This window comes from Artibeus jamaicensis, unplaced genomic scaffold (genome assembly GCF_021234435.1).
Source record: "Artibeus jamaicensis isolate MK-2021 breed Jamaican fruit bat unplaced genomic scaffold, CSHL_Jam_final contig_233, whole genome shotgun sequence".
Lineage (NCBI taxonomy): Eukaryota > Metazoa > Chordata > Mammalia > Chiroptera > Phyllostomidae > Artibeus > Artibeus jamaicensis.
The window spans coordinates 20,656,382-20,684,127 of record NW_026521486.1 but is presented as its reverse complement, the minus strand read 5'-3'; the positions used below and the strand labels follow the sequence as shown (position 1 = coordinate 20,684,127).

At 42.7% G+C, this 27,746-nt stretch overlaps 1 protein-coding gene across 1 annotated transcript in view; it reads left to right on the top strand.

The window, feature by feature from the left end:
• Positions 1-27,746, top strand: part of ANO2 (anoctamin 2) — a 318,842-nt gene that overhangs the window by 253,727 nt on the left and 37,369 nt on the right. The window contains exons 17-20 of the mRNA XM_053662202.1: positions 8,302-8,413; positions 10,625-10,682; positions 10,856-10,956; positions 27,346-27,491. Coding sequence (XP_053518177.1) covers positions 8,302-8,413; positions 10,625-10,682; positions 10,856-10,956; positions 27,346-27,491 — 417 coding nt within the window. The remainder of the gene's footprint in view (positions 1-8,301; positions 8,414-10,624; positions 10,683-10,855; positions 10,957-27,345; positions 27,492-27,746) is intronic.

The following is a 27,746-nucleotide window of genomic DNA, read 5'->3' as shown; positions in this document are numbered from 1 at the left end:
GGTCTTCTGGCTTCCATCCCAGGGTCTTCCTCCATTCTGTCCGAGCCTCGTTCATTGTACTAAAGAACGCAGGAGACCAGAAGCAGAAAGGACTTAGGAAATTATTCCAACCTCTACAGTGGGGCTGGGCCTGCTCGAGGTTCTGATTCCTCAGAATTGGCCAGGTACTTTGAGGAATGATTCTCAGTCATGCAATGCTCCACCCTCGGGGCATGACTCTGAGAAGGACAAAAGCACTGAAGTTCAAGGACTCAATATGTCCAACTTTGAGCTCTTAATTTTTCCTTCAAACCTGTTACTTTTCATCATGCCTCCCATTTCAGAAAATGGCTCTACCAACCACTGAAAAATTCCTATTAAAACCCAAGCATCACCCTGGATCTCTGTCTCTGTCTGTCACTCTCTCTGTCTCTGTCTCTCTCTTCACCCCTAGAATCCATTCTGTTAAATATTGACTACTCCACCTTCAAACATATCCCAGATCTGACCACTTTGCACGAGTTCATTCTGATACTGGTCATTTCCTACCTGGACAACTTACCTTCTAGTTGTCCCTCTGCTTTCACTTCGGTCCCTTCCCTGTTCATCTTCTACCACACATAGGAAGTTCATTTTTTTTGTGATCCTTTTAAAATTTAATGTCAAAGACAATACTTTCAGGGATCGTTTCTATAGTTTGTTAAAATTTAGTATCACTATCCTAAAATTTAGTGTCCCCACAGAAAATCCTGAGGTGACTTCCCATTGTGCTTCCAATGTACCCGAAGTCCTTCCTGTGGCCTGCAGAGCCCCATTAACCTGCCTGCCTCCCAGTTCTACTGCCTAATACTTTCCCCTCGCTCAGAACGCTGCAGGCACTTAGACCTATCTAGTCCTTGAATATCCTTAGGTCTCTCCTGACCCCAGGCCTTTGCCCTTGCTGCTGTCACCTTCTGAGACCTCCCCAGCAACTCCATGCTGAGAGGTCACCTCCTCAGAGGCCTTACCCTACCACTCTGACTAAAGAGTCTTCCTGTCATCTTTTCCCCTCCTTCTCATCTCCCTGCATGTTCCCTTAAGGCTCACTGCCCTCTGCATGGTCTTATTTGTCTACTTCCCTCTTCTAGACTCTAAGCTCCTCATGGCAGGGAGCTTATTGGTTTGGCTCAGCACTGTATCCCCAGTGCCCAATGCCTGGCAATTAATAGTCACTTGATAAGTATTTGTTGAATAAAAAAAGATAATGATGGAAAAGGTGGGTTGCCTTTCCCTGGGAAGACATGAGGGATGGACTGAGGATGGACTTACTCAGTCCCTACTCACTGGGGGCTTGGTTTCCAGACCAGTGTATGTGTTTGTGAAGTGACCGGCTAGTGTCCTTTAAGTGTCTGTGGTCATGAACTGGGCACATTACTCTCCCTGCTCCTGTAATTGCTGTGGGGAGAAAATCCTCATAGGGCACTTGTGACAATCAAATGGGGAATCTTTGTAAAGTGCCTATACAGCACCTGGCATGTAGTGGGCACTGGATATGGTGTTTTCACGATGGGTCCATCACAGAACTCTCCGTCTCTCTCTCTCTGTCCCCGCCACTGCTCTCTCCCTCCCTCTCTCCTCCCTCCCTCTCTCCTCCCTCCCTCCCTCTCTCCTCCCTCCCTCTCCCAGTCTTCCCCTCTCTCTCTATCTGTTACCCTCTTCCTTTCCCAGTGCTTTCTTTCTGTTTAGTATCCTTTTTCCTTAAAATGAGCTGCCATCCTTAAAATGGGGTGCCATCACCTTGGGCTAGGCTGCTAGACATCATAGTAGGTCTCATATCTCTCCATCTAGGAGCAAGAGCCATCTTCCTGACTCTACAGGAGGGATCCCTTGTGCTGAAAATAACTCCCTTGGGCTACAGGAGGATCCCAGGAACACCCATCCTTAATCTCCAGTTCTGGGGCTTTCAGCTCCCTTAGGCAATGCACTGACTGCCTAATTACCCAGCTGGCTGGCTTCTCCTAGGGTGATTCCCTCCCCACAGCACAAACAAGGCAACAACATCACACTGGAGGCTGAGACACACACCCCTCCCCGCTCACACACCCACAAATGGAGAGAAAGCCAGATGGTTGGGCTGTTGGAAAAACACTGCTGTGTGCAAAAGCTTGATCTGCCCTGGGGGAGAGGCAGGGTGAGGAGCAGACGCCTCTGCTTTCTGACTCAGCTACACAGGTTCAGGCCCTCCTTCTGCTTAGAGTATCCTGGACTACTCTAGCTACTTAAAATACACACTTGCACATCTCATTTTGTCTTGTTGCCATCATTACATATCCACTGGCTGGGTTGTTGGGGACATCAGGAGGACCTGCTTTCCCAAAACTCAGATTCTGCAGTCAGTATCCTTGTCGGCCATTCTGCTTCCATGGGATTAGAATGGCGCTCTGGAGACTTTTAGTTCGTAGTTGGCCCCCTGGGACTAACTCGGGCTTTCATACTAATTATTTTCTAAGGCAGTTTATAAGTGGGTCATTTGTAGCCATATTTTTTTTCATGACACAGTGCCCCAGAGGTTTCACACTTAAAAGAAAGCGGGTAGGTAGTGGCTCCGCACAAGAATTCTATCTGATTGTCCTTTCTGGTCCTAGTCAGAGTCTGCCCTCTGACGGAAATCTGTCTCTACAGATCAGAAGCAGGAGAAACCCTCAGATGACCTGTCATCAACCTGGGGTGGCTTTCTGGGGGCCGGGGGATATCAGGAGCATGTGAAGGATGGCGAGGGGCTGCCGTCTGCCTACTCACACTCTCTGCATGCTGACTCTCTTTACAACCCTGTAGCAGTTGCCATCGAAAGGCACTGTATTTAGAGTCTTATGAGGCACAAATCTCAGCCACTTTCTAGGGGGATCAGATTCAGAACACTTTTGAGGTTTGGGTCTTGGGAGGGAATCCTACTCAGTAGCCTGCATGCATATCACCCTCCCCACCCTAAACACATCATCCCACCCCAAGTGGACTCTGTAAAAACCTGTTCTATTTCTTTAGTCATGTAATCTCTGTTATAGGCAGGTGAGGTTCCTTACATTGGCACTGAAAGATCCCCAAAACCCAACTGGAGCTCCAGGGCTTCGACTCTCCCCACTATCCCCCCTAATTCTCTCCCTCCCTTGTGATGTTCCTTGAGGGTCTCCTTTCCCAGAAAAGCATATAACATGGCCACAGAGTTTCTCTGAGGTGGGAGCACCCAGCTGATTTAGTGGCCTATCAAGTGGATTTGGATTGTTTATTGGAAATGCCCATTATTTATGGTGGCTCATGGCCCTAAAAGCAGAGGCAAAGGCTGTTTTAAAAATAAAACTAATAAATAATAACTCGGCCCATGATTTATCAGTATGGAGGAAGGGAGTCATTCATTTCCAGTTAGAGCAAAGAGCTTTGAAAGAACTGGATTCTCTTTCCAGAGACCTTGGAGGAAATTCCTGTAGGATTGGGAGTACAAAGATTTCAAAGGAGATTAGAAAAGAAAATCAAAGACATGTGCCTCTCCAGGCCCTTCCTTAATCTCCCTATAGCCACATTTATAAGTTTTCCAAGTTTTCAGCTCCTCAGACATTATTCCTTATTTGGGGGTGACGTTGGTTTTAATTTTCTTATCCACAAAATATGTAAAAGTGAGAAACAAGATTGGAGAGGAGATGCAGTTAAATTACTATTAAATTTGCTGGTGCAGACACACTGGGAAGAGACTCAAATTCCAACTGAAAAGTTTTCTTTCCTTTCTTCCCTCCCTCCCTTCCCCCCTCCCTCCCTTCCTGTCTTCCCCTTCTCCCCTCCTGTCTTCCCCTTCTCCCCTCCTCCTCCTTATTTCCTTCTACCCTCTATCTCTGTCTCTATCCTCTGTATCCCTTTTCTCTCTCTTTCCAGTCGCTCCTTTTTAACTGAGCTACAACAGGGCACGATGGGCCATATTGGTTCATGCCTTGGTGGGTGCTCATCTTGAAGTAGGACTCAGCCATGGGCACACCACTCCCTACAAAATAAATCCAGAATTTTTAAAGTACTGGTAAGGAAAGCAGGTTTTAATGAATCTTTACTGAAGAGTCTATGAAGAGGCAAATGAAGGGATTATACTACAAATCACACAGTAGAAGTTAGTGAAAATTTCCATTGGGTGTCTCCAAAACCCCCATCCCCCAGTCTGTTACTTACATTTCTTCTTTGGTAGCAGCCCCTTCATCATCTTCTCTGTCCTTCCTGCTCCCATTGCACTGGCTCTAGGCTTTTCTGTGTCCTACATCTAACTCCAACACCCCCACCTGGTATCTTGTGTAGGGAAAGGTAACTTTCTTTGACTGCCCCTCTTTAGTGTCTTCATGTGCATTGCCCTGCTTGCTCACCAGACAAAGGATTTGCCCTCTTTAGAGTGTGACTGGGAATTGTTAGTAAATGACAACAATTTTTCACTGTTTCAAATGTTCTTTCTCTGTCATTCATTCATTATCTCATTCAGCAAGTAGAGTACATCTGGCAACTGCTGTGACCATGCTCATTGTAGAAAAGCCATCCAAACTGTCCGTGGTGGGGGTGGGGTGGAACAGGGTGGGGAAAGTGATAGGGTTCACAGCCACATGAAGGTTCAGAGTTGTAAGATCTTAAAACTAACAGTGACCTTAGAAATTGATGGCAGGCATTTCCTGCTGGGCCTTTAGTCAGGGAGAATAAGAATCAGGATGAAGATGTGGATATGAGTCTTAAGCCCAAGGAGCACCTGATAAGCATCAGTCAACAGGGAGGTGCCGACCTCTTTGTCAGGCAGGATTTGTATGTAGCAGGGCGGTCAGAGGCCTGAGAGGTTAAAGATCAGAGGGGCTTTGCTAATGTACATAATAAACCCAAGAACTAACAGAAGTGGCAGTGTTAACTGTCAATGGGGAGTACAAATCTTCATCCAAATGCTTACTGAGTGGTGGTGAGTCAGTGCAGGGTTGGCCGGGACTTTTATCTCATGAGGCTGTGCTTGTGGCCGTCCAAAAAGGAGAGTACCACAGAGCTGTCTGTCAGCTGAGGGCTATCAAGGTAGACTTGTCAAACTTCCTCTCCTGTAGAATTGTGACAGTGTCTCCAGATTCCCTGGAAGGCCATGCAATTTTCAAACCTGCCTGGAGGGCCTTAGGAACCTTGGCCTGTGGTTCTTCAGTGGTGGTGGGAACAGGGACCATGTTGACTCAACTTTCCAAGCTGTGTGTTTACCATTTTCATGCTCACTCAGCATTGATGGGTAGATGATCAGAAGTCAACATGGAAATGATGCCCAGATCCTCAAGGGCCTGGACATATGTATTAACTCCTAGCCACAGACAGTCTAACTGTGCTGTTGAAAGCAGGGCTGTTGGACCTAGATGATGATGATGATGATTTGTCATTTAGTGTGATCTATCCTGTTCCAACCATTCCCATTGTATCTTCAAGGCAACCTCGTGAGGCAGGATTTCCTTCTGATGTAACTTCACTCCTCTAATTACATTCTGCATTTAAACTCAAATATGTCTGATGCTAAAATCTGCACCTATAGCCATCTCAAACAAGCAAATAATCTCTCCCCTTACCACACAGCTGAGCCAGAGATAGGGGGACGGGGTGCTCTGTAGGCTCAGCATGGCCTGCCACGGCCTCTAGGACTGGGGGAATGAATGAACTGAAATGGGCATCAGGATGAAGGCAAATTGGAGAGTACACTGGTTTTCAGTGTTGCTGGGTTTACAGGAGTGACACCATGTTTCTCAGGGCTCAAGGGGACAAATACAGGTGAGAACTCTCATTTCCCTAGGCCCTTTCAGCCTTAGGGAGAGATCAACTCATTGTAGCACTATGGGATCTCCAAAATTTCCCATTCCTGAGTCCCCTCCTGGGCCATGGGTCTTCAAGGGCTTATGTCTGCCTGTGACTGTCTCCTCAGCAGAGGCTCATGCTTGGACCACTGTTGATGCTGTTGAGTATCACCCTCTAATATGCAAGATGGTGTTCTAGGATTGCAAATAAGTGAGGGGCTCACTGTGCTGTGTGGAAAAGCAGACATGGAAATGCAGCATTCTTTTCCCAAGGGTCCCTGCTATGATGAGAGGGGCGATGATACCTTGTCACTCACAGAGTAAATATGGAAGGGAATTGGCAGTTTACAAAAGGCTTTCAACAGAGACCTTGCTAAATGCAGCTCTTTGAAGGAAGTGATAAAGTTTTCATTCATCTTGGCATGGTGTCTGGCACACAGCTGGGGTTCAATGAATTTAAACTGAACAGTGATAAATATTTTTTAGGTGCATCATGTCAGGCTGTGGGTGAAGGGTAGGGAGGTGAAAGAGGATGTGTGATGTAAACATTAATCAATCAAAGATCCTGATTTCAAAGGGTAGGGTAGTAAAAACTGTCTTTGGGGACAGGCAGATCTGGGTTCAAATCTCAACCCTGTCACTTACAGGCTGTGTGATCTCTAGCAAGGCTTTAACCTCGCTGGGCCTCAGTTCCCTGCATCCAAGAACATGAAACATAATACCTCCCTCACATAGGTAGGGGAGGATGAACTGAGATAGCAAACACATGCACCCATGTGCAATGCACGCTGTAGTGCAGCTTATAGCAGAGTCCCTGGTGGTGCAGCATGCACATCCTCTTGGCCCCCTGGAGGTCACTGCAGCTCTCTGTCTGCAGGGGTTCTCTGGTTGTGGGGCTAAACTCAGTGTACACACAGGACAAGCTGGAAGTGCCAGGGAGTCAAGTCCAGCAGTAACCTTCAACCACTGAGGGACTCGCTCCTGCCTGCTCACCTCTCAGTATAATGATTCTTAATTGGTGCTTCCCACAGTCTCCTAGAAAGTCCCTAGTGGAACTGAGTTCCAGTTGTCTGTGACATTAACCTGTTCATGGACATGTCCATATTGTCTTCCGTCCCTTCACTTTCTCAACACCCTACACCCTCACCGAGCTTCCTGGGGCACCTCCCAAATAAACTATTTATTCTCAAGTCCTTGACTTAGAGGCTAATCCAAACAAAGACACAGACAATCAAGAAAGCTACTATTACTGTGGTGTTCCATAGGGCATAGATGTATTTAATTAATACAAAGAAATAGAAAATACTAAGAAGAAAATGAAGGATGATTGCTGCCAGCTGAAGGCATCTGGAAGGCTTTGGGAAGGAGATTATGTGTGACATTTGATCTGGATGTTAAAATGGGAAGGATTCAGACATCAGGAGATGGGTCAGAGAAGGGCACTTCAGGAAAGGACAGGGTCTTGTGTCCACTTTTATAATTTTTTGTATGATTCCTACAAAAGCCATGTGTGAGCCATGTGTGAGTCAGGTGGGCAGATAAGTCAGGTAGATCCATACTCTGGTTTCACCTGGACACAGAATTCCCTTGGCCACATGGTCCTGGCACTTGGTTCCTGTGCTCAGCACACTTTCTGGCTAAACTCATCAGTGCACATTACACAAGGTTGATGCTTTCCTTTTGCCCCTGAAGTGTGGTCCTGTAATCTCTTTTCTTTGCCAAACTATGTCATGGTCTGTGGAGACCCCACTAAGCACCCTGCACAGCTGCCCACTGGAGCATCCCATGGGTCAAGAGTCTTCTGAAGGCACTGAGGAGGTTTCTGCTCAGTGTGCCTCAGGTCCTCTGGGAACATCAGCTGTCTCATCTGCTCGGCTCTGATAGAACACACTGGCACTATGACCCTTGAGTTTGAGACATTAGCCTTGTGCTGTTTGTTTCACTTATTTTATCTGACTACCCTTCCTTATTTGAGTGAGTGAACTCAAGATGCCTCAGCCTATCCAGAGGACATACAGCTGAGGGCTTTCTTGCTCAAAATGAAGGTGGAGAAAAAGAGGAACAATGCTATTTGCTCAAGATAAATCTTTGCTATCACTTTACGCTAGTTCAGTGTTTAATAAGCCTTTTTAAAAAAGATCAGGGACTTTTGTTCAAGTAAAATTTTAATTATATAGGTAAAAGCTGAATTCCCTTGGTGAGTCAAGGTGGTAGGAGGAAGTTCTGCTTGCCCAGACCCCTCTTTGAGGAGGACAGTATGAACCCATTGCTTGATTGGATGAAAGGAGGGAAGTAGGAGAAAGGTGGTGATCTTATGTAACCTGAGCCTTTTATTTTAGCCTCATAGTGCATAGTGGGAAACCACTTGGGACCTCCCAGATGAACTCAATTCTAATGTGCCAGAGAGCTGAATCTCTTGGTTTCTACTCTGAGGAGAGACAATGGCTCATGTCACAGGGTCAATACTCAGAGAGGTGAGAAATCTCTCAGTCTTATCGGCTTTGCTCTTCTCTTTCAGAGGTTCCAAAAACAGAACAGACTTTTGAAGAACGCCTGATACTGAAAGCTTTCTTGCTAAAGTTTGTCAATGCCTACTCTCCCATCTTCTATGTGGCCTTTTTCAAGGGGAGGTGAGTGTATTGGTGTCATATGTGGAAGAGAAGTTGGTCACTAAGTCTGGGTCCTCCAATGGGGTCAGCCTGTCTCCATCGTCAGTTCACATCCTCAGCCCCATTCTTCATTCACACCCTCACCTGGCTGTTCAGGAAGCAATGATGTTAACACTAAAACAATTTGTATTAACATCTGCAGATTCTGATACATAGGGAAACTCTACAGGGGTTTGGCTCTGGGCCTTGAAGAGTTAGTCTTAGAAGGATTTCACATCTAGCCAGTGGCTCTTAGGTTTTGCAATGCAATTCTGATGCTAACTACCCAGAGTTCATGTAAATGTCACAGATTAAGGGCACAGTCTTCCACAACACTGTCTTCACTTCAGACACTAAGCCCCAAGCTGTGGGGTTCCCAGGCCACTCATGATTTGGTCAGCTGACCCCTACAACCACTAACCCTTCAGGTTCAATATTCACTAAAACAAATTGCATAACTCAGGAATGTGCTATACTTTTAAATTACAGTTTTATTATAGCAAAGGACTACAAATCCAAACCAGCAAATGGGAGGGCCACATAGGGTGAGGTCTAGGTAGGTCCTAAATAAAACTTTGATGTTCTCAGGACATGTCATCTTCCTGGCACTGTGATGCGCATCCCAATCTGGAAGCTCATAGAAGCTGCAGGGTCTAGAGTTTTTATTGAGTTTTCAGTATATAGGTATGATTGATTGAGTCATTGGCCACATGATTAAACTCAGTCTCCAGTCCCTTTGTTCTCCCCTGAGGTCAAGCTGCTATTACCTGGCTCAAAGCCCCAACCCTCAAATCCCATGGTGGGCCTTTCTGGCATGGTCCTCTTCATCCTGAGTGATTTTATTAGCATAAACTGAGGTATAGTCCCAAGGGCCCACCAAGAATAATAAAGACACTCCTATCAGGAAATTCCAATGATTTAGAGGCTCCTTCCAGGAACCAGCAACAAAGGCTAGTCAAATTCTTCACTGTATAATAGGTCTGGGTGTAAAATCACTTTTGATGAATATTTTTGTGGTCAGATCAATTGGCTACCTACAAGAAGATTTCCCAGTAAGCATCAGCTGTGTCAGGAAAGCCTCCGTAGCACTAATTGCTCATCAAACAGACATTGGTAGCAAGAACTGTCATCATCCACATTTGATAATTTCTTATAAATGTGTTTATAGCCCAAAGTACAAGCCCTTCGTAGGACCTCTGTCCTTGACTATTTTTCTGTTATAGTAGCAGAGAAACTGTTCATATTAATGAGTATGTTCTTCATGGGTGTTTTCTATCTAGATTTACTATGAATAACAAATGGCATACAAATGATCTTCTAGGTGAAAATATATAGGTTTCTGACTTTAGATAAACTTGTGGTATATTGAAAGAGTAGTTTTGGCAACAGCACAGCGTAATCTGCAAAAAGTGCTGTAATAAGATGTGTAAAAATGAACCAAGACAAGGGTACTTCACAGAGAAGCAAAGGTTTAAGCTGAGTCTTAAATAGATGAGTAGAATTTTAACAGGTGGACCCAGGAATGGCATTTCAAATAAGTAGGATTCTTCTGATTACCTGTCTAGATCCATGGTGGACTTTTACTTCTGTGTGTCCCCCACCTGTCCAGTCCTCTTATTCCCCAGTTAAAATGATGTTACTTTGAAGAGGAATGAGGCAGGCTTCTTCCATTCCTTTAAATGCTTTCAGTTGGAAGTGTAGATTTCCCTTTTCTGTTCCCAGGAGTCTCCACTTACACTTTTAGTCTGTTTCACCCTTCATTTCCTGGGAAATCAGAAGCATTCATTGAGGAGTTGCAATCAGAACTCAGTTCGTGAAACTAGTTGAGAGAAGAAGATGCACATACACAGTACACTTACAGATAATCAACCTTTGTTGTGATTAGGCTCAGAAGTCACCACACTCACACACACACACACACACACACACACACACTCACACTCACACTCACACTCCCTGGGATCTTCCCAGCCCCACACTAGCCTTACCCTCTACCCCCTGGAGGTGAACTGTAGGTGTTACAGATCATTGTTAGCTGATAAAAGGATATGAACTGTTCCTGGGTGATTTATCACCTGCCTTGGCCAGCGCTTTCAAGGACTTTGGCAGTGTCTAGTCTTCTGAAGTCAAGCCCTCGAGCAACCCTGCCTTTCTCTCTCTCCCCCTAATTCTTCCCGCACTTCTCAATTTCAGGTTTGTGGGCAGACCTGGAAGCTACGTTTATGTGTTCAACAATTACCGCATGGAAGAGGTGAGTGTAATTAACCACTGGTGTTTCCTGCCTGGCTAGTGATTTGTAGGGGCACCCACCTCACCCCCAGCCCCATCCTCATCCCCCTTGCACCATGGCTGTGAATCCCTGCCTTTGCCTCTCTGACCTCACTTGGTCTGTAACCTCTCCTTCCTTTGTCTTTTCCTCTGCAGTGTGCTCCCGGGGGCTGCCTCATGGAGCTCTGCATTCAGCTCAGCATCATCATGTTGGGGAAGCAGCTGATCCAGAACAACATCTTTGAGATCGGAGTCCCGTATGTAATGAATGCATCTCTCTCCTTGCTGCTAGGGCCTAGCTCAGCGGGATTATTATGGCCTCTCCTTTTCTCAGATAGCTTGGCAATTTAGTCCTTTGTCCATTTGCCAATAAGGCAGGGCTTCTCCCATAAGCCTGGTTTGCCAGTCTGATTTGGGATGTTTGAGGCTCAAAAAGATTAAGCACTTCATTAAGTACATATAACCAATAAGTGGCAGAGCTAGGAATTGGGTATCTCTGACCTCCGTGTGTCTAATATTTTTTATGCCATCTGTTCTCCCAGTGAACAAGTATAAGAGACTTCTAGTGGGGTGGATAGGTGAATATGAAAGTTTGAAACATAATGTAACTGTTTAGGAAGATCTCTAAGGAAGTGTGGAATATATGATTTTAGGAGGAGAAGGATACATACTCACAGCTGGTGAAACAGAATAGATTTTCACTCAGATCTCTCTCCCATCCAGGGTGGGTTCATACAAATTTTATAGAATTAGATTTTACATTGAAGTAGTGATGAAAATACTGACTCAGACTCAAGACCTAAAGAAAAGAGTATGTGGCAAATGAAAACCTACCTTCAGATCAAAGAAAATGTAACCTACACTGCCTTTCAGTCCTATTGCTTTATTGTGTTAATAAAGAAGAATCTGTTTCAGGGGATATTTTCAGGCGGCCCAGCATCAGAGAGCCAGAGATTACCGAGGTAGTACTTACAGGCTGGGCCAATTCAGTTTAGGAGGACAGGATGGACAATTTGTGTTAGGCCTGGAGTTCTTTGCAAACCCCTTGTGAGACTAACCATGCGGGGATGCAATCGTCGGTCCCCACAGTTAACTGAAGATACTGCCACACACTCGGATTGACTCTGCACATTGTATTAATGGCTCTGAGAGATCCTGCTATAAAGAAGCTTGTTTGATCTCTTCCTTTCCAACTTCTTGTTCATGTTATTGGCCATCTTAGTTGTGGGCATTGGGATACACTCTAGCTAGTTCATGTAGAAAAGGAATTTAAGAACAGTAAGTAGCTAACAGAATATTCTTTAAGGGTCAGAGAGCCAGGTTCTGAGCTGCATACCCAGGAATAACAATGTCTGCGATGCAGGAGGGCTTGCAGGGGATGCCACAGCCTTTGCTTCTTGGCTCTCGTCACTCAAATAGTAAAAGATGAGAATTGTATACCAAAGAGTCACACCCACAAATACTGCAGTCTCTAAACTGCAGTATTCATCAGCTTGGGCTGCTATAACAAAATAACACAGACTGGGTGGCTTAAACAACACATATGTATTCTTATAGTTTTGGTGTCTGTGAAGTCCAAGATCAAGGTGCCAGCCGATCTGATTCTTGATGAGGGCCCATATCCTGGCATGCAGATGGCAGCCATCTTGCTGTATGTTCAAGTAACCTCTCCTTTGGGTGCATGTGGAGAGAGTGAGAGCTCTGGTGTCTCCTCTTCTTATAAAGGCGCTAATTCCATCATTGGGGCTCCAGCATCCTCATCTAAACTAATTACCTGCCAAAGGCTGTATCTCCTACTACCATCATGTTGAGAGTTAAGACTTCAACATCTGAATTTTGGAGGAGTTACAACTTTTCAATCAACAACAACAGCCTGTCTGTCTTTTTTCTTTCTTTCAACCTACGCATAAGATTTGTATGCAATCAACTTTAAAAAAATTTAAAATACATATGTGAAATAGCCCTTGTCTTCTCAGAGCTTATCTTTTAAGTTTGGGAGGCAAAACACATAGTATGTGACACAGTGCTCTCTGTGTAGTGCAAACTCAGAATTCATACTAAGTAAAGGTTAGGGACTGGGAACAAGTAGTCAAAGAAGGCTTCCCAGGCTGAAGGCTTTTCCGGGTTGTGTTTGTGTCTCGAGAGAAGGCTGCCGCCATCATATGTAATAAGATGGCCTGCAATTATTATGTTTAAAAAAATAATTTCTCTTGGGTGTGGATATCTTGTTTAAACAAACAGTAGATTGATTCAGCCTTATTAAAATCACCTCCTGACCCAGGTGGTGCTACTGATGGAGAACAGCAAGTCTTACAGGGATGGCGGCTCCCTGGTCAAAGTCTTGGGGAATGTCAGGGTCATGGCAAGAGCTCAGAATCTCACAATCTGTTGAAAGTTTGCTGAGTCCTGGGTTGCTTAGGCCAAATGGCATCACCAGGGGATGTGTGATCTGCTGGCTTTCTCTATGGAAAACTACACCAGAGTGCCCTGCTTCCATGGGGGGCTGTAACTGTCTGAAAGGTCTCTAGACCATTGGTCTTCCTCAGAAACACACTTACAGAGCTAAAGTTATAATGGAGAAAGTGTAATTTATCTGGAAAGACACCCTATTTTAGTGAGAGCTCTATTTCAAGGGATGAGAATCTTGAACAATTCCCTCTTAAAATGTTGCCAGCCCAGTCCTTGGAACAAATCTCAGCATTGGCCACCATGAATTAGGCTGAATGCTTAGAATGGTTTTCTGTCCCTACACTGGGACAACCTCAGGTGGCCCTCGGGCATGATTCTCTTGGAGGAGGGTGGTTGAAAGCATCGGTCTGGGCATCTTGTTCCATCTCTCTGCTTAGGTGAGCCTTTGCTCATCAGCCAGGAAATCATCAGTCTTGAGAACCTAAACCTTCTGAAGCTGGGCCTTGTTTCCCAGCTTTCTGATTCGGAGTCACTCCGTGAGAGTCATCAGGCAAAGCTGGTAAAACACATGGTTGCCGTGCTCTAGTTTACTGTCTCAGAGAGACCACGGTTGTTATGGACAAACACCCAGGAAATATACAGACCTAAAAAAGAGGTACCAGTGCCACCTCTAGCCCCTGTGACACTATGAGAGCAGCCCCTCCACCACTGCTGCAGTGGGAAGTCTACATCCCCTCAATGTCTGGGGAAGACACCTGCCCTTTCAGTACATTGTTGTTCTGCTCAGGATGGGATAGTTTATAGCTTGTGGGCATCAGATGCCCACTTTTTCATTTTTGGACATCTGCTGTACCATTTAGCTCTTTCACTCTGGACCCAGCAGCCTTTTTAAACTGTAAGAGAAGCCAAGAACTCAGGCATATGTTGAGACAGTGTGTTGGCATGTTCCCATCCACCATCAACTCCATCAGCTCCATAACAGATGAAGCTAACACATGGCTATTTGCCTTGAAGGCTAAACTTTGTGGTTTATGCTTGATGTGTGGTTGATATGCCACAGTTAATTAATGGTAATTGCATAGTAACTCATACAGCTGTGGGCAAGTCACTTCTCTAAGTCTCACTCTCCTCATCTTGTGATGAGAATGATGGCATCATAACCATCTCTAAGGTGCTCCCATTTCAGCTCAGACATTGTGTAAACCTCTCCTCTAGTCAATAAAGCTGGTCACTGCTGATTCCAAACACAAGCTTCTGTTTCAAAGTGTTTTTCCCGATTCCAGTTTCTAGTCTTCTAAAGGACACACACAACATAATTATGGGAAGTTAAATCTAGGGATGTAGAACAGAAGTTCTTCCACCAGAACTTAGGGTTCTTTATCTTTAAAGATTTTTATAATTCTACAGGTTGTATTTTGAGTTTGGTCACATGAAATCACTGTGATTATGATTTGTGGATTTTCCACTCTCTACTCAGAACCTCCTCTCAATAAATTAGACCCATCTAATCCAGTGTTCAGCACCTGGCAATGTCCTTAATGTGTGACACAGTTCAAATAACCAAGAAAATAAAAAGGAGTCTCTTATAGTCAGAAGAGAAATGACGATTGAACCTGACAGTGAGGGAAGAGCAGTGTAAATTATAAAAATTAGGCCCAGTGGTCTTTGGCTTTTTGGTGGAGATGACACGTGACTGTAGGGCAGAGATTGGGTGGTCCAACAGATCTGGGTTCAAATCTAGGCCTTACAGTATACTTACTGTGTGATGTTGGGAAAGTTATTCTAGAAGGATTTTCATCCAACATGGTTATATGAAAATATAGTTTGGATATATGCTCAGCTATCTAGAAAATGAAAGTATGGACATCTGAGAAAAGAACCATTCTTGGGGGTTCCAGGTGGTCAAGGTGGCACTGAATTTTATTGACTTACGTGTTTACAAGTGATGCTTTGTGAGTATTTCAACTCCAGGGAATGGACTGAAAAGAGCAACTCAGGAACACAATTTTCCTTTTCTATTCTGGGTCCTGTGGCTTTTGGTTGATAATGGAGCTCTTCGTGTACCTTCAGTGCCTGCCTCAAAGTTTTTCCCCAAGGGAAATAAATATTAATCTTACAGACCACACCTGATTTTTTTTTAATTTTTTTTATTTATTTATCTTTAGAGGGGAAGGGAAGGAGAGAGGGAGAGAAACATCAATGTATGGTTGCCTTTTGTGCATCCCCTGCTGGGAACTGGCCTGCAGGGAACTGGCCTGCAACCCTGGTATGTGCCCTGACTGGGATTCGAACCGCGATTATCTGGTTTGCAGGCCCGCACTCAATCCACTGAGCTACACCAGCCAGGGCTGATTTTTATATAAAGAAGCAAGGCTGAGGAGTTAGAAAGATGACATGCTAGATAAGAATATTTGGTATAAAAAATATAAGATTGACTGTCTTATAGCAGTGATTTTCAACCAGTTGCCACAAGGATTTTTAAAACATGGGATACCTATTTATTCAGGTATGACCTCTTTTCCCTTAGATTATCAAATAAAAAATATGACAACAGCCAACACAACAAAATCCACCCAATGTGAATGAATCAAAAATATACCTATTTTTTGTCAGGTTGGCAAAAAATAATATATATTTTGGTGGGTTGCCAAATTTTAGTAATGAGTTTATGTGTGCCATGAGATGAAAAAGATTGAAAATCACTGGTCTGTAGTAGTCATCATCTGCTTCCAAGAGTGATTTTTTAACATTTTTACAAAGAAAATTTTAAAATGGGAAAGGCTATCTAGTTGATCCTCGTTGTAGGTCAAACAGTCCACTATAATTTATTTATCTCTCCCCTTTAGGGTACAGCATTTTCATTAGATTCTGTGTGTGTGTGTTGCAAAAGGTACCGCAACTACAATTTAATGGCCTTGAGAATCCTATGGTCCAGCTGGCTTCTTGAATTAGAACCTTGTTTGCCAATCTTCAGTCACTTATAAACCAACTTTTACAACTTTTATTTTTTCTTATATCTATATGAACAGTTGTTTTGCATGTCAATTCCCGCTAAACCAATTTATTTTTTACTAAATTCCATAACATTTCTGAAAGTCAAAAATGAACACTATGAGCTACCACAAATAACAATAGAAAGAAATGCAATAAAAACAGAGCATTGTTAACCAATAACATTGGTCAAGAGCTGCATTCTCTATTTTAAAGAAAGATGCACTGGTGTGGGAAGATGTCAATGACATACCAGCAGCAGACTGGGATTTTCTCTTTGACTGCAATCAGTAGGACTGAATGAGAGCAGAGAAGGAAATATGCTTTCATGAGATACAAGGCCAAGTGCAGAGACATTCCAGAGGTGTCACATGCTCAGCTAGTAGAATGTGTCCTTGGCTGGAATCGTTGTTTTAGAGCAATATTATCACTTCTTAATCCCACAGGTCTCCATGAGGCTGGCACAGGTAACAGGTGTGCCCAAGTCCTGCACAGCCACCCTTTGGGACCTTGGATAAACTTATCCAGCTCTCTAAATGTGGCGGGTGTCCCAGACAGGGCCACCATGGAAGCTGAACTTGGTGCAGCACCTTCCATCAGGCAGCAGCACATCTCACCTTTGCTAGGCCTGCTTCAGGGACCCTGGAGGTGGGAAAACAAAGTGCCTCCCAAGGAGGCAATAAAACTGGGAGCACCAGGAGCTTTAAAGGCTGCTCTGGGACTCATGAGGACATGATCACAGATAAAAGTGGGTTGTGCGGCCGGGACGCTTGGACGATTCCCACACCTGCCACCCAGGCTCCCGGGGCCTGAGAGAGTTGTGACAGGTGCTCACCGGAGAAGAGCCAGGTGGTTAAACACTGTGGGCCTCAGAATAATGCAGTGACTTCAGTCATGGTGAGTGGCCAGGCAGAATCTGATGTCATGCTATTTATTACCCAAGTCCACTGTTGGGGATTTCTCTCATCCCCAGTCTCCTCATACATACCCCACCTTTTCCTCTTCCATATGTGTTTGTGCAAAATACACTTTGGAGCCAAACTGCATAATGCCTCTAAAACATGCCACACAATATCCCAACTCCTTGCTATAATTTTATCTCAAGTTAGGTCCAGTATTCCTTGAAGTAGAATTGGAAATGGGCCTTGTATCATACAGAAAGGTATGTGTGTGTGTGTGTGTGTGTGTGTGTGTGTGTGTGTAGTAAATGCTCCTTTTTTTGCCCTCTCTGGGCACAGTCTGAGATGGACAGAGCAGACAGAGCAATTATTCCACTGGTCAAACATCCTCCATCTCTTATTTTCACTCAAAACACAAGATCATATCCCAAAATAACTAGAATATAGCCCTGGACACAACCAGTAAGATTTTATAAACTTTCTGCTCTTTTTGGGTAACTGTGATAAATACTACATTTCAAGACATAAAACAGTCTCTCTTTAAAGACATCACAGGCAGAGGAAGTCTGTGTTCTCAAATACAGTGGAATCTGGCCATGAATCCAGAGTCTATTTGGGAACAAACTTGAACCTTGTCAGGTGTCAAGAAAAGGAATACATAGCTCAGTGGTTCACGTGTTTCTCTTGTTTGGCCCATTTAGGGCTTGGTTGTGGCTCCTTTAACAGGGCTCGCAGAGACTGTGGAGCCAGGGTCTGCCCAGGTTCCTGTGGCAGGAGGCCCCAGGTGAACTCCCTGTGGTCCTGGGGTGAGCTGAGAGGCACAAGTGAAGGAAAGGCTCTGAGCCTTCCAGACAGAGTTTCTCAGACTTGTCGTTTAAAAAGGGACAGGAAAATAGCAGGTGAAAAGGATAAGGGGGTAACATCAAAGGAGTTATTTTAACGAGTACATCAGTCGGAATCGTAATCTGAAGTTTTCCAAACAGCCCATCTGTATATTATACAACTTGCAGGATTCCTGTTAAGTCCCACTCTCGAGGGACTTTTTGCATTAGTTTTTTTTAATGGTCACTGAGATCTCCGGGGAGAAATTTCTGGGCATGACAGATTCATAAGAATTATTTGTGGGGTTTTCCCCTCATTGTTTTTGACCTACCCCTGGTATATTACATGCTGACCACAAAGTTCTTCCTGATGCTCTTTTGCTGCCTTCTTCCTTTGCCACATGGCCTTCCACTTGGCCTTCTGTTCCTATAACTGCTCCTTCCTGGCCCTTGGAAGGCTCCTTTCCCTCTATCCATCCCTTAATCACAGGTATTTTCCCCCTCTGCTCCATGCACATGTGGTGCTATTTAGGGTTTCAATTGTTCCCTCCATCATGATCCTCGGATCTTGAGCTCCAACCCAGACCTGTTTTCATAGCTCTAGACCTGTATGTAAAATTGCTTACATGACTCAGTTGACTCATGGCATCCTCCTCAACGTCTCCCCTTCATCAAAACTGCCTCTTCTCTAGTGTTTCCTATCTTAGAAGACTGTGTCACCTTCCACACACGTGCCCTAAGACCCTTTGATCCTCATTTTCCTTCCCTTCCCACATCCAGTTCACCAGCAGCTTCTTAACTCTACTGCCTAAGCATGTCTCAATCTGTGTAGGTAGGTCTCTTCATACCCATTGCAATCACCATAAACTCAACTGCTATAATCTCTCCCCTGCAGCACTGCATCAGATGGCTTACAAGTCCTTCAATGCCATGGTATTGCCTTATCTTTTAAGTCTTATTTTTTGTCACTTTCTCTGTCCTGGTCTATGCTCCAAACATTTTTAACTCTTTCAGTCCCTTCTACGAAGCATTCTCATATTTACCTTTGGCTGTTGTGCAAATAATTTCCTGGGCCTATAATGTACCTTCCCCTGTCATGTCAGCTCTCCCTCTTTCCCATGCTTCTTCTATCATCTCTCATCGTTCAGTTGGTTTATACATCTCTTCCTTGGAAAATTTCCTCTGCTTTAGGCCAGGTTAGGTTTCTTTGTTATGTTCTTCTAATTACCTAAACTCATCTCTTCAGAATACTTGTTCAAGTGTTACTTTTCCAGCTACACTGCCTCATTAAATACATTTGATGGCTGCATTTGTTTTTTCCTGGATAGCATATTCTAGAAATGCTCCATCCTTCTGTTTGAAGTAGAACTGTTTGTTCACGAAACTTCTACAAAGCTATTGATCTGAGTTTAATTTAATGCCTCCATTTTGTGATGGATTCTTTGTTTGCTGGATTATATATCAATTTCTTTCTTGCTTTATATCCTTGGTTTCTTACTCCTCCTGAAATATCATGAGAATGGATGCGTAGAAGGATATCTTTTAGGAAAACTTGCATGTGTGAAAATATCTTTATTCTGCCTTTGCATTTGATGTATACTTTGGCTGGGTATAGAATCCTGGGCTGAACTCATTTGTCTAGAATTTTCTAGTGTCGAGGGTTGATGTTGAGAATTTTAATACTGTTTTGATTCCAAAGAATTTTTAGAGACTCTTTGCTTGTCCCTCTGGACTAGGAAGCTTTTATGATCATTTTCATCATTCTTAGAGATCTAAAGCTTCATGGTGAAGTGCTTTGGTGGAGGTCCCTTTTTTATTTAACCATTATACTGAGTAGGTTCTTCTAATCAGAAAATGCATATCCTTCACCTCTGGGACATTTTCTCATATTTGTTTTGTATTTTCTTCCCCACCATTTCCTTGGTCTTTTCTTTCTGATTAGATGTTGGAGTTCATAGATTTGATGAATTTTTAATCTTTTCTATTTGTGTTTTATGCTATTTTTTTCTGAGAGCTTGTTGATTTTTAACTTCCTATCATTTTACTGGGTGTATTTCAGAACTAGAGTTTTTCTGGTTCATTTTCTCCTCCAAATAAACTTTTTCCTCCTGCTTATGTTAGGAAGTGGTAGTCGCTTGAGAAATATGGGTGGACAGACACATTAGGGCCTACTATTCCTTAAACAGGGCGTTGACCGGTCTACCCACTGCCTTTGGTGATACCTGGTGCCTGCAACTTCTGAGCCTTTCTGAGATTTTGCAGCATGAGCTGGCTTGCTTTTCTTTGTTTCTTTCACTATGGGCACTTGGTATTCAACCATAGCAGCTATGCTAACTCCTTCATCCACTGTTTCTTCCAAGATATTCATTACAACTCTCATACACTACTGACTATTTTCTTTAGCCTTGAGGTTTTATACATTTAAAAATTCACTGTCATTTTTGTAGCATTTCAGAAGTAGAGATAAACCCATGTGTTCAGTGTTCCATGTTTAATTAAAACCACTAATTACTTTTTAGTAAAGATTTAGCCAACTTTTTTGATTACTGGTACCTGGAGAAAAAGTCTCAATTTGAGTTCTGGTTATAGACCTCCCTTCCACTTCCTCTTCTTCCCTCCATTCTTTCCTTCTCTTTTTCTCTTTCTTTTAATTTTTTTCCTTATCCTCTGAGATAGCGTCTCAGTTGGTCCACACTATTTGGCTTCAGAATCATTAGGCTCCATCTGAGTTTTTCTCAATTTCTTATTATCACAGAATTATTGTTTGCTAATTTATCATAAAATATTTTATTTTAGTGCTGCTTTTATGAATCTCAATTCACTCTTTAAATCCTCCTTTAGCCCTGGCTGGTGTAGCTCAGTGGATTGAGCACGGGCCTGCGAACCAGACAATCGCGGTTCAATTCCCAGTCAGGGCACATACCCGGGTTGCAGGCCCGTTCCCTGCAGGCCAGTTCCCAGCAGGGGATGCATGAAAGGCAACCATACATTGATGTTTCTCTCCCTCTCTCCTTCCCTTCCCCTCTAAAGATAAATAAATAAAATCTTAAAAAAAAAAGAAATTAAAAAATAATAATAATAAATCCTCCTTTAATGATGATAATGATAATGATAATAGGGACAACAATAGATATATTTAGTGAGCTCTTAGCATGTACCAAGCCCTAAGTGAAGCATGTTACATAGACTAGCCCTATGGGTTAGTTGACATTTTCTCATAGATAAGAAACTAAAGTTTATAGAGTTTTAATAACTGCCCAAGAAACTATAGCTTATAAATTATGAAACGTTTTAATAGTTTGTCAAACATACAATTATTAGAATTATCTAAATATCACTTATACAATTGGTATATTACATTAGATGATTCTATAAAATAAACTCTCACTTTGACAGTAACTCCTGCACTCCAAGAATACCCCCATTGATAGTACAAATTACAAACACATTTAAAAAGAGATATTTAAACCAAAGTAACTTTGACCAAATACATTCATTCATCTAGTAAAACAAACAAAAGCATAATCACTAATAACACAGTTTTAGGTGCAATTTCACATGCTTTCATAAATCTTCTAGTACAGCTCCCATACATAGTAAAGTGTCTTTGTGCACACCATTTTCATATGCAGGTACATCGTACATCATACTTAAGACTATTTCACTTCATAACTAAGCTTGTTAATATATGTTGTAAGTGAACAATAGGCCAAACTTTAACCCTTTAAATTTCTTTCATAAAAATCATTGTTTCATTTCAATCATTATGAAAAAGTTTAACCATTAAAAAGAATTCTTGAGTATATTCTAATTTGTTTAATCACATGAATACTATTTCCTCTTATAAGTTGCTATCAAAATAATAATTAAACATTAACTCCCCTAAAATGGAAACTCTTAAACTTCCTAAAATATTAACTACCATTGTAAGTAATAATAAAATTATTCTGTAAGTTAAAAAGTAGTTTCATATGCATTACCAAATTTAACATATCACTGTGATGAAGATAAAATTGAAGCCAAAAACATTTGTATTAAATTATAAAATCCAATTAAAGAATGTGCAGTAATTTGCTTGTGAAAATATAATGGATATTTGTAAATAATTATTTTTTGTGCATTAAGGGCTTTTCTAAAGACAGATTCCCTAAAGAGAATTACAACAAAGGAAATTAATGTTTTTAGATTAGTCATGTTTTTTAATTACTTTCCAAAATAGCTTACAAATTTACTCCCTAACCAGAGTACTTTTACTTTCTGCATCCTAAGTTCTTTCTTTTTGTAAATTGCCACAAAATTATTCCTATAACTCTTTTTAAAAGTATATTTTACTGATTATGCTTTTACAGTTTTTCCAATTTTTTTCCCCTTCATACCCCCTCCACCCTGCACCCTCAACCCTCTAGCATCCCCCACCCCTTGGTTCATGATCATGGGTTGTACATATAAGTTCTGTGAGTTCTCTGTTTCCTATGCCATTTTTGATCTCTCCCCTAATCTATTTTATGCCTACAATTATGCTTCTTCTTCCCTGTACCTTTTTGACCCTATTCCTCCCTCTCCCCTCCCCACTGAAGTCTCTCCATGTGATGTCCATTTCTCTGATTCTGTTCCTGTTCTGGTTATTTGCTTAGTTTTTGTTTTTGTTGCTTTTCTTTTCTTTTCGATTCATTTGTTGACAGTTGTGAGTTTGTTGTCATTTTACTGTTCATATTTTTTATCTTCTTATTCTTAGATAAGTTGCCTTAACATTTCATATAATAATGGCTTGCTGATGATGAACTCCTTTAACTTGACCTTATCTGGGAAGCTCTTTATCTGCCCTTCCATTTTAAATGAAAGCTTTGATGGATAGAGTCATCTTGGTTGTAGGTCCTTGCCTTTCTTGACTTTTAGTACTTTTTTCCAGCCCCTTCTTGCCTGCAAGGTTTCTTTTGAGAAATCAGCTGATAGTCTTATGGGAACTCCTTTGTAAGTAACTGTCTCCTTTTCTCTTGCTGCTTTTAAGATTCTCTCATCTTTTTTTTAATTTATTTTTTAAATTGATTATGCTGTTACAGTTGTTCTATTCCCCCCTTCATTCCCCTCCACCCTACCCCCCCATCCCCACCATTACCCCCCCTTTAGTTTATGACCATGTGTCTCAAGTTCTTTAGATTCTATATTTCCCATGCTATTCTTGCCCCCCCCATCTATTTTCTATCTACTGTCTATGCTACTTATTTTCTGTACCTTCTCCCCCCTTCTCCTCCTCCCACTCCCCTGTTGCTAATCCTCCTTGAGATCTTCATTTCTATGTTTCCACTCCTGATCTAGCTGTCCTTTTAGTTTGCTTTTGTTTTAGGTGTGGCTAATAACTGTGAGTTTGTTGTCCTTTCACTGTTCATGTTTCTTTAACTTCTTTTTCTTAGATAAGTCCCTTTAACATTTCATATAATAAGGGCTTGGTGATGATGAACTTCTTGAATTTGATCTTATCTGAGAAGCACTTTATCTGTCCTTCCATTCTAAATGAAAGTTTTGCTGGATAGAGCAATCTTGGTTGTAGGTCTTTGGATTTCATGACTTGGAATACCTCTCTCCAGCCCCTTCTTGCCTGTAAGGTCTCTTTTGAGAAATCAGCTGACAGTCTGATAGGGACTCCTTTGTAGGTGACTGTCCCCTTAGCTCTTGCTGCTTCTAGGATTCTCTCCTTCATTTTAATCTTGGCTAATGTAATGATGATGTGCCTTGGTGTGTTCCTTCTTGGGTCCAAGTTCTTTGGTACTCTCTGAGCTTCCTGGATTTCCTGGAAGTCTATTTCCCTTTGCCAGATTGGGGAAATTCTCCTTTATTATTTGTTCAAATAAGTTTTCCACTGGTGGCTGTGCCTTTACCCCTTCTGGTACCCCTATAATTCGGATGTTGGAGCGTTTAAAGATGTCCTGGAGGTTCCTAAGACTCTCCTCATTTCTTTGAATTCTTGTTTCTTGACTCTTTTCTGTTTGGCCATTATTTGCTTTCTTCTGGTCCACTCCGTTGATTTGAGTCCCAGTTTCCTTTTCATTGCTATTGGTGTCCTGTGCAATTCCATTCATTTCAATTAGTTTCACCTTCATATATTTTTCTAATTTGTGGCTATAATCAACCAGTTCTGTGAGGATCCTGATCACCAGTGTTTTAAACTGTGCGTCTGAGAGTTTTGCTATTTCTTCATCGCTTAGATTTATAGGCTCTGGGGCTTTGAGCTCTTCTTGAGCCATTTTTGGTCTGTTCGCGCCCTTTAAGTGTGAGGAACGGAGCCTTGGACTCCCAGGTCTCTGGGTTGTGACGCTGTACGTGGGGGCGTGGTCAGAGCAGGGACATGCCGGCACCCTCTACAGTTTCTTGCTGCTGGTTGAGGAGCAGAGCCTTAGGTGGTTCACCAGGGCCGGGCCACTCAGAGTCGCTGGGTTATGACGCTGTATGTGGAGGTGGGGTCAGAGCAGGGAAATGGCGGGGACCGGCTGGGTCCCGCTCCAACTGCCCACTCCCTCGCCTGTCCGCCCAGGCACAAATGTGCGACCACAGTCAACCTGCAACCCTGCTCCCTCGCTGTTTCCCCGCGGGCGCTCACTTGGTCGCTCGCTCAGTCGCTCACTAGGTCCAACCCTGCACCTGGATTCTGCGCGCCTGAGTCCGTCTGACCGAGTTTTCCTGTGCAACCCTGCTCCACCAGCTGCTGGTTTCGCCCCTTACTGGTCAGACTGAAGAATTTATTGTTAACAGACTTCCGAAAAGTTCAATTTTGTGTGTTCTGGCTGTGTTTTCTGTTGCTAATATTTAGTTGTCTCTAAACTTGGTTGTGTGAGAAGGCACGGATATCCACCTATGCCTCCATCTTGGCGGAAGTCCTCTCCTTATCTTTAATCTTAGGTAATGTTATTATGATGTCCCTTGGTGTGTGCTTCCCTGGGTCCAACTTGTTTGGGATTCTCTGTGCTTCCTGGACTTGTATGTCTATTTCCTTTGCCAAATCAGGGAGTTTTCTTTCATTATTTTTTCAAATAAGTTTTCAGTTTTTTGCTCTTCCTATTCTCCTTTTGGCATCCCTGTAATTCAGATGTTAAAACACTTAAAGTTGTCTCAGAGGTTCCTCAGCCTCTCTTCATTTTTTGAATTCTTATTTCTTCATTCTGTTCTGGTTGAATGCTTATTTCTTCCTTCTGCTCCAAACATTTGACTTGAGTACCAATTCCCTTCCTTTTACTATTGGTTCCCTGCACATTTTCATAGCCTTCACTCTTTCCTCTATTTTTCAACTGTACTCAATCATTTCTGTGAGCATCCTGATTACCAATGTTTTGAACTATGCATCTGATAGGTTAGCTATCTCTTTGTCACTTAGTTGTATTTTTTTCTGGAGCTTTGATCTGTTCTTTTATTTGAGCCATATTTTTTTTTCTTGGCACACTTTTTATGTAGTAAAGGGTGGAGCCTTAGGTATTCTCTAGGGCGGGGCAACCTATGGCACTGCATTGTGCCACTGTATGTGGAGGAGAGGTTTGAGAGGGAACAGTTCCACTTGCTTAGCTCTTAGTGGCTTTCAGCCTCTTCCCCCACTACTCACAAGCAAATTGGGCCCTTCTGGTGTTGATTCCAGGTGGGTGGGTTTGTGTATGTTGTAGGACCCTGTGGATCTCTCCAGTGAACTCTCCTGTGAGGCTGGGAGTTTCTCCTGCTGCGTCAACCCCCACAGGTGTTTTCAGTAAGAGGTTTTGAGGCTTTATTTCCCCACACTGGAGTCCTGGGTTGTGTGATCTGTCTTGCTCCCCAGTTGTTCCTTCTGGTTTATCTTATCCACATGCAGATGTGGGACTGCCTATTCCTCCAGCCACTGCCTCGTCTGGTTCGCCAGCTGCCACCTTGCTGTGAGTCCTCTCCACCTCAGCTGCCCATTTCTGCCCCTCCTACTGGTCTGGATAAATGTTTCTGCTTTAATTCCTTGGTTGTCAGACTTCCATATAGTTTGATTTTCTAGCAGTTTTGGTTATTTTTTGTTTTTAAATTAGTTCTTGTCTTTCTTTTGGTTATGTGAGGAAGCAAAGTGTATCTACCTGTGCCACCATCTTGGCCAGAAGTCAGGATTATGTATACTGCCTCTTCTTGATGGCAAATGATATTAGAGAGACATTGATTAGAACATAATTTTGAATGATGAGATTTTTATTAACTGTTGGAAGCACTTTCTAACAACAGAATGAGATGCTTAATGTTAACAGGAGTACCAGTCTGGACATAGCTACACAGGGGTTGTTGGATGATCTTGTGTGAAGAATGTGGAGGGCAGGGGTAGTTTCCTGCATTTATATGGAGCAGGAACTTCAAAATCCCATTAAATTTTTCAAGTCTTTGGTTCTGTCTGTTCTGATGTTAGTTGTGCTTGCAACAAGAAACTTTCTCATAGAATAGTTAGCAGAGTTGGCAGCCTGCTCCTTCACCTAATTTCATTTTCTATATATTGTATATCAATAGGAAGTATGCAAAGACTGTATACCCTCATATATTTTAACATGTAATATTAAAATAATAGTAGCTACCATGTCGTGAATGGTATTACCATGTCCAGATATTGTGCTAAAAATTGTATAAACATTGTTTCATTTAATCCTCATACCAACCCTGAGAGGATGGGCCATTATTGTCTTATTACTATTCTAGACCTAAAAAAAAAAGAGAGGTACCACATGTGATTGACTTAGTCTACTAGGGCTGTATAACAAATGCCACAGACTGTGTGGCTTAAACAAGAGAAATCTGTTTTCTCAGAGTTCTGGAGAAGAGGCAAAGTTTGGTTTCCAGTGAGGGCCTTCTTCCTAGCTAGCAGACAACCACTTCCTCACTGTGTCCTCCTCACAGGGCAGAGACAGAGAAATCACTGTCTTTTCCTTGCTTCATGAGACTACCAATCCTACTAGATTAGGACCCTAGTTTTTTTTTTTTTTTTTTTACCTCATTTAACCTTGATTACCTCCTGAAAGCCCTATCTCTAATTACAGTCACATGGGGGTTAGAGTTTTGACATGTAAATTTGTGGAAGAAGATTGATTTTGATTTATGGTAGTGGTAGATAGTGTTTAGCTTGGCTTTAATGGAAAGATGGTGTTGTTTATGTTTTTAAGAGCTGAAGGTGTTTGAGTTTGGAGGAGAGCACGTTTCTACTATTTTCTGGACACCTTCTCTTCCCCATGAAGTGTTAGATAATTACCTGTTAGATAATAGGACTGTCTCAATGTTTGGCAAGAAGAGTCAACTCTTCTTATTGCTTATTAAAAAGCAACAAGAATTCAGTTTCTTTCCTGATCCTTTGTGGGGAAACCTTTCATTACCTTGATAAAGGAGCTTCTTAGGTTACCTTTAAGAGAAAAGTAGTCTTCTTAGTATCCCACTATCTGTCCTTGCAACAGAGATGACTTCAGTGTCAACACTTAGTTTGTTTCCCCTTTCTGTCTGCAGAACTAACTCTATCCTCCAGAGGCTTTTGGTGACTAGTCCATTTCTTTTTCAGGAAACTAAAAAAACTATTTAGGAAGCTGAAAGATGAGACAGAACCTGGAGAAACAGACTCTGCCCATTCAAAGCATCCAGAGCAGTGGGACCGAGACTACAGCTTGGAACCATACACTGGACTGACTCCAGAGTACATGGAAATGAGTAAGAGCATGTGATCTTTCCTTCCTGGTGCAGGTTCAGACAAGGGGTCAAGGAGAGAAATAAGGAGAGGGGAGGGAAATGACTGGGGCAGTCACTGCACCTCCCTGGGCTTCGTGGTTACCCAGAGTCATCTTCAATGCCACATAAAAGTTGAGGAGTGTAAGGCAGAAAGAACCCTGGGATGAGAACCAGGAGCAACTCTTATCACCAAGTCAATAGAAGGATGATGCCCTCTTCTCCCTGGACTTCCTCTCC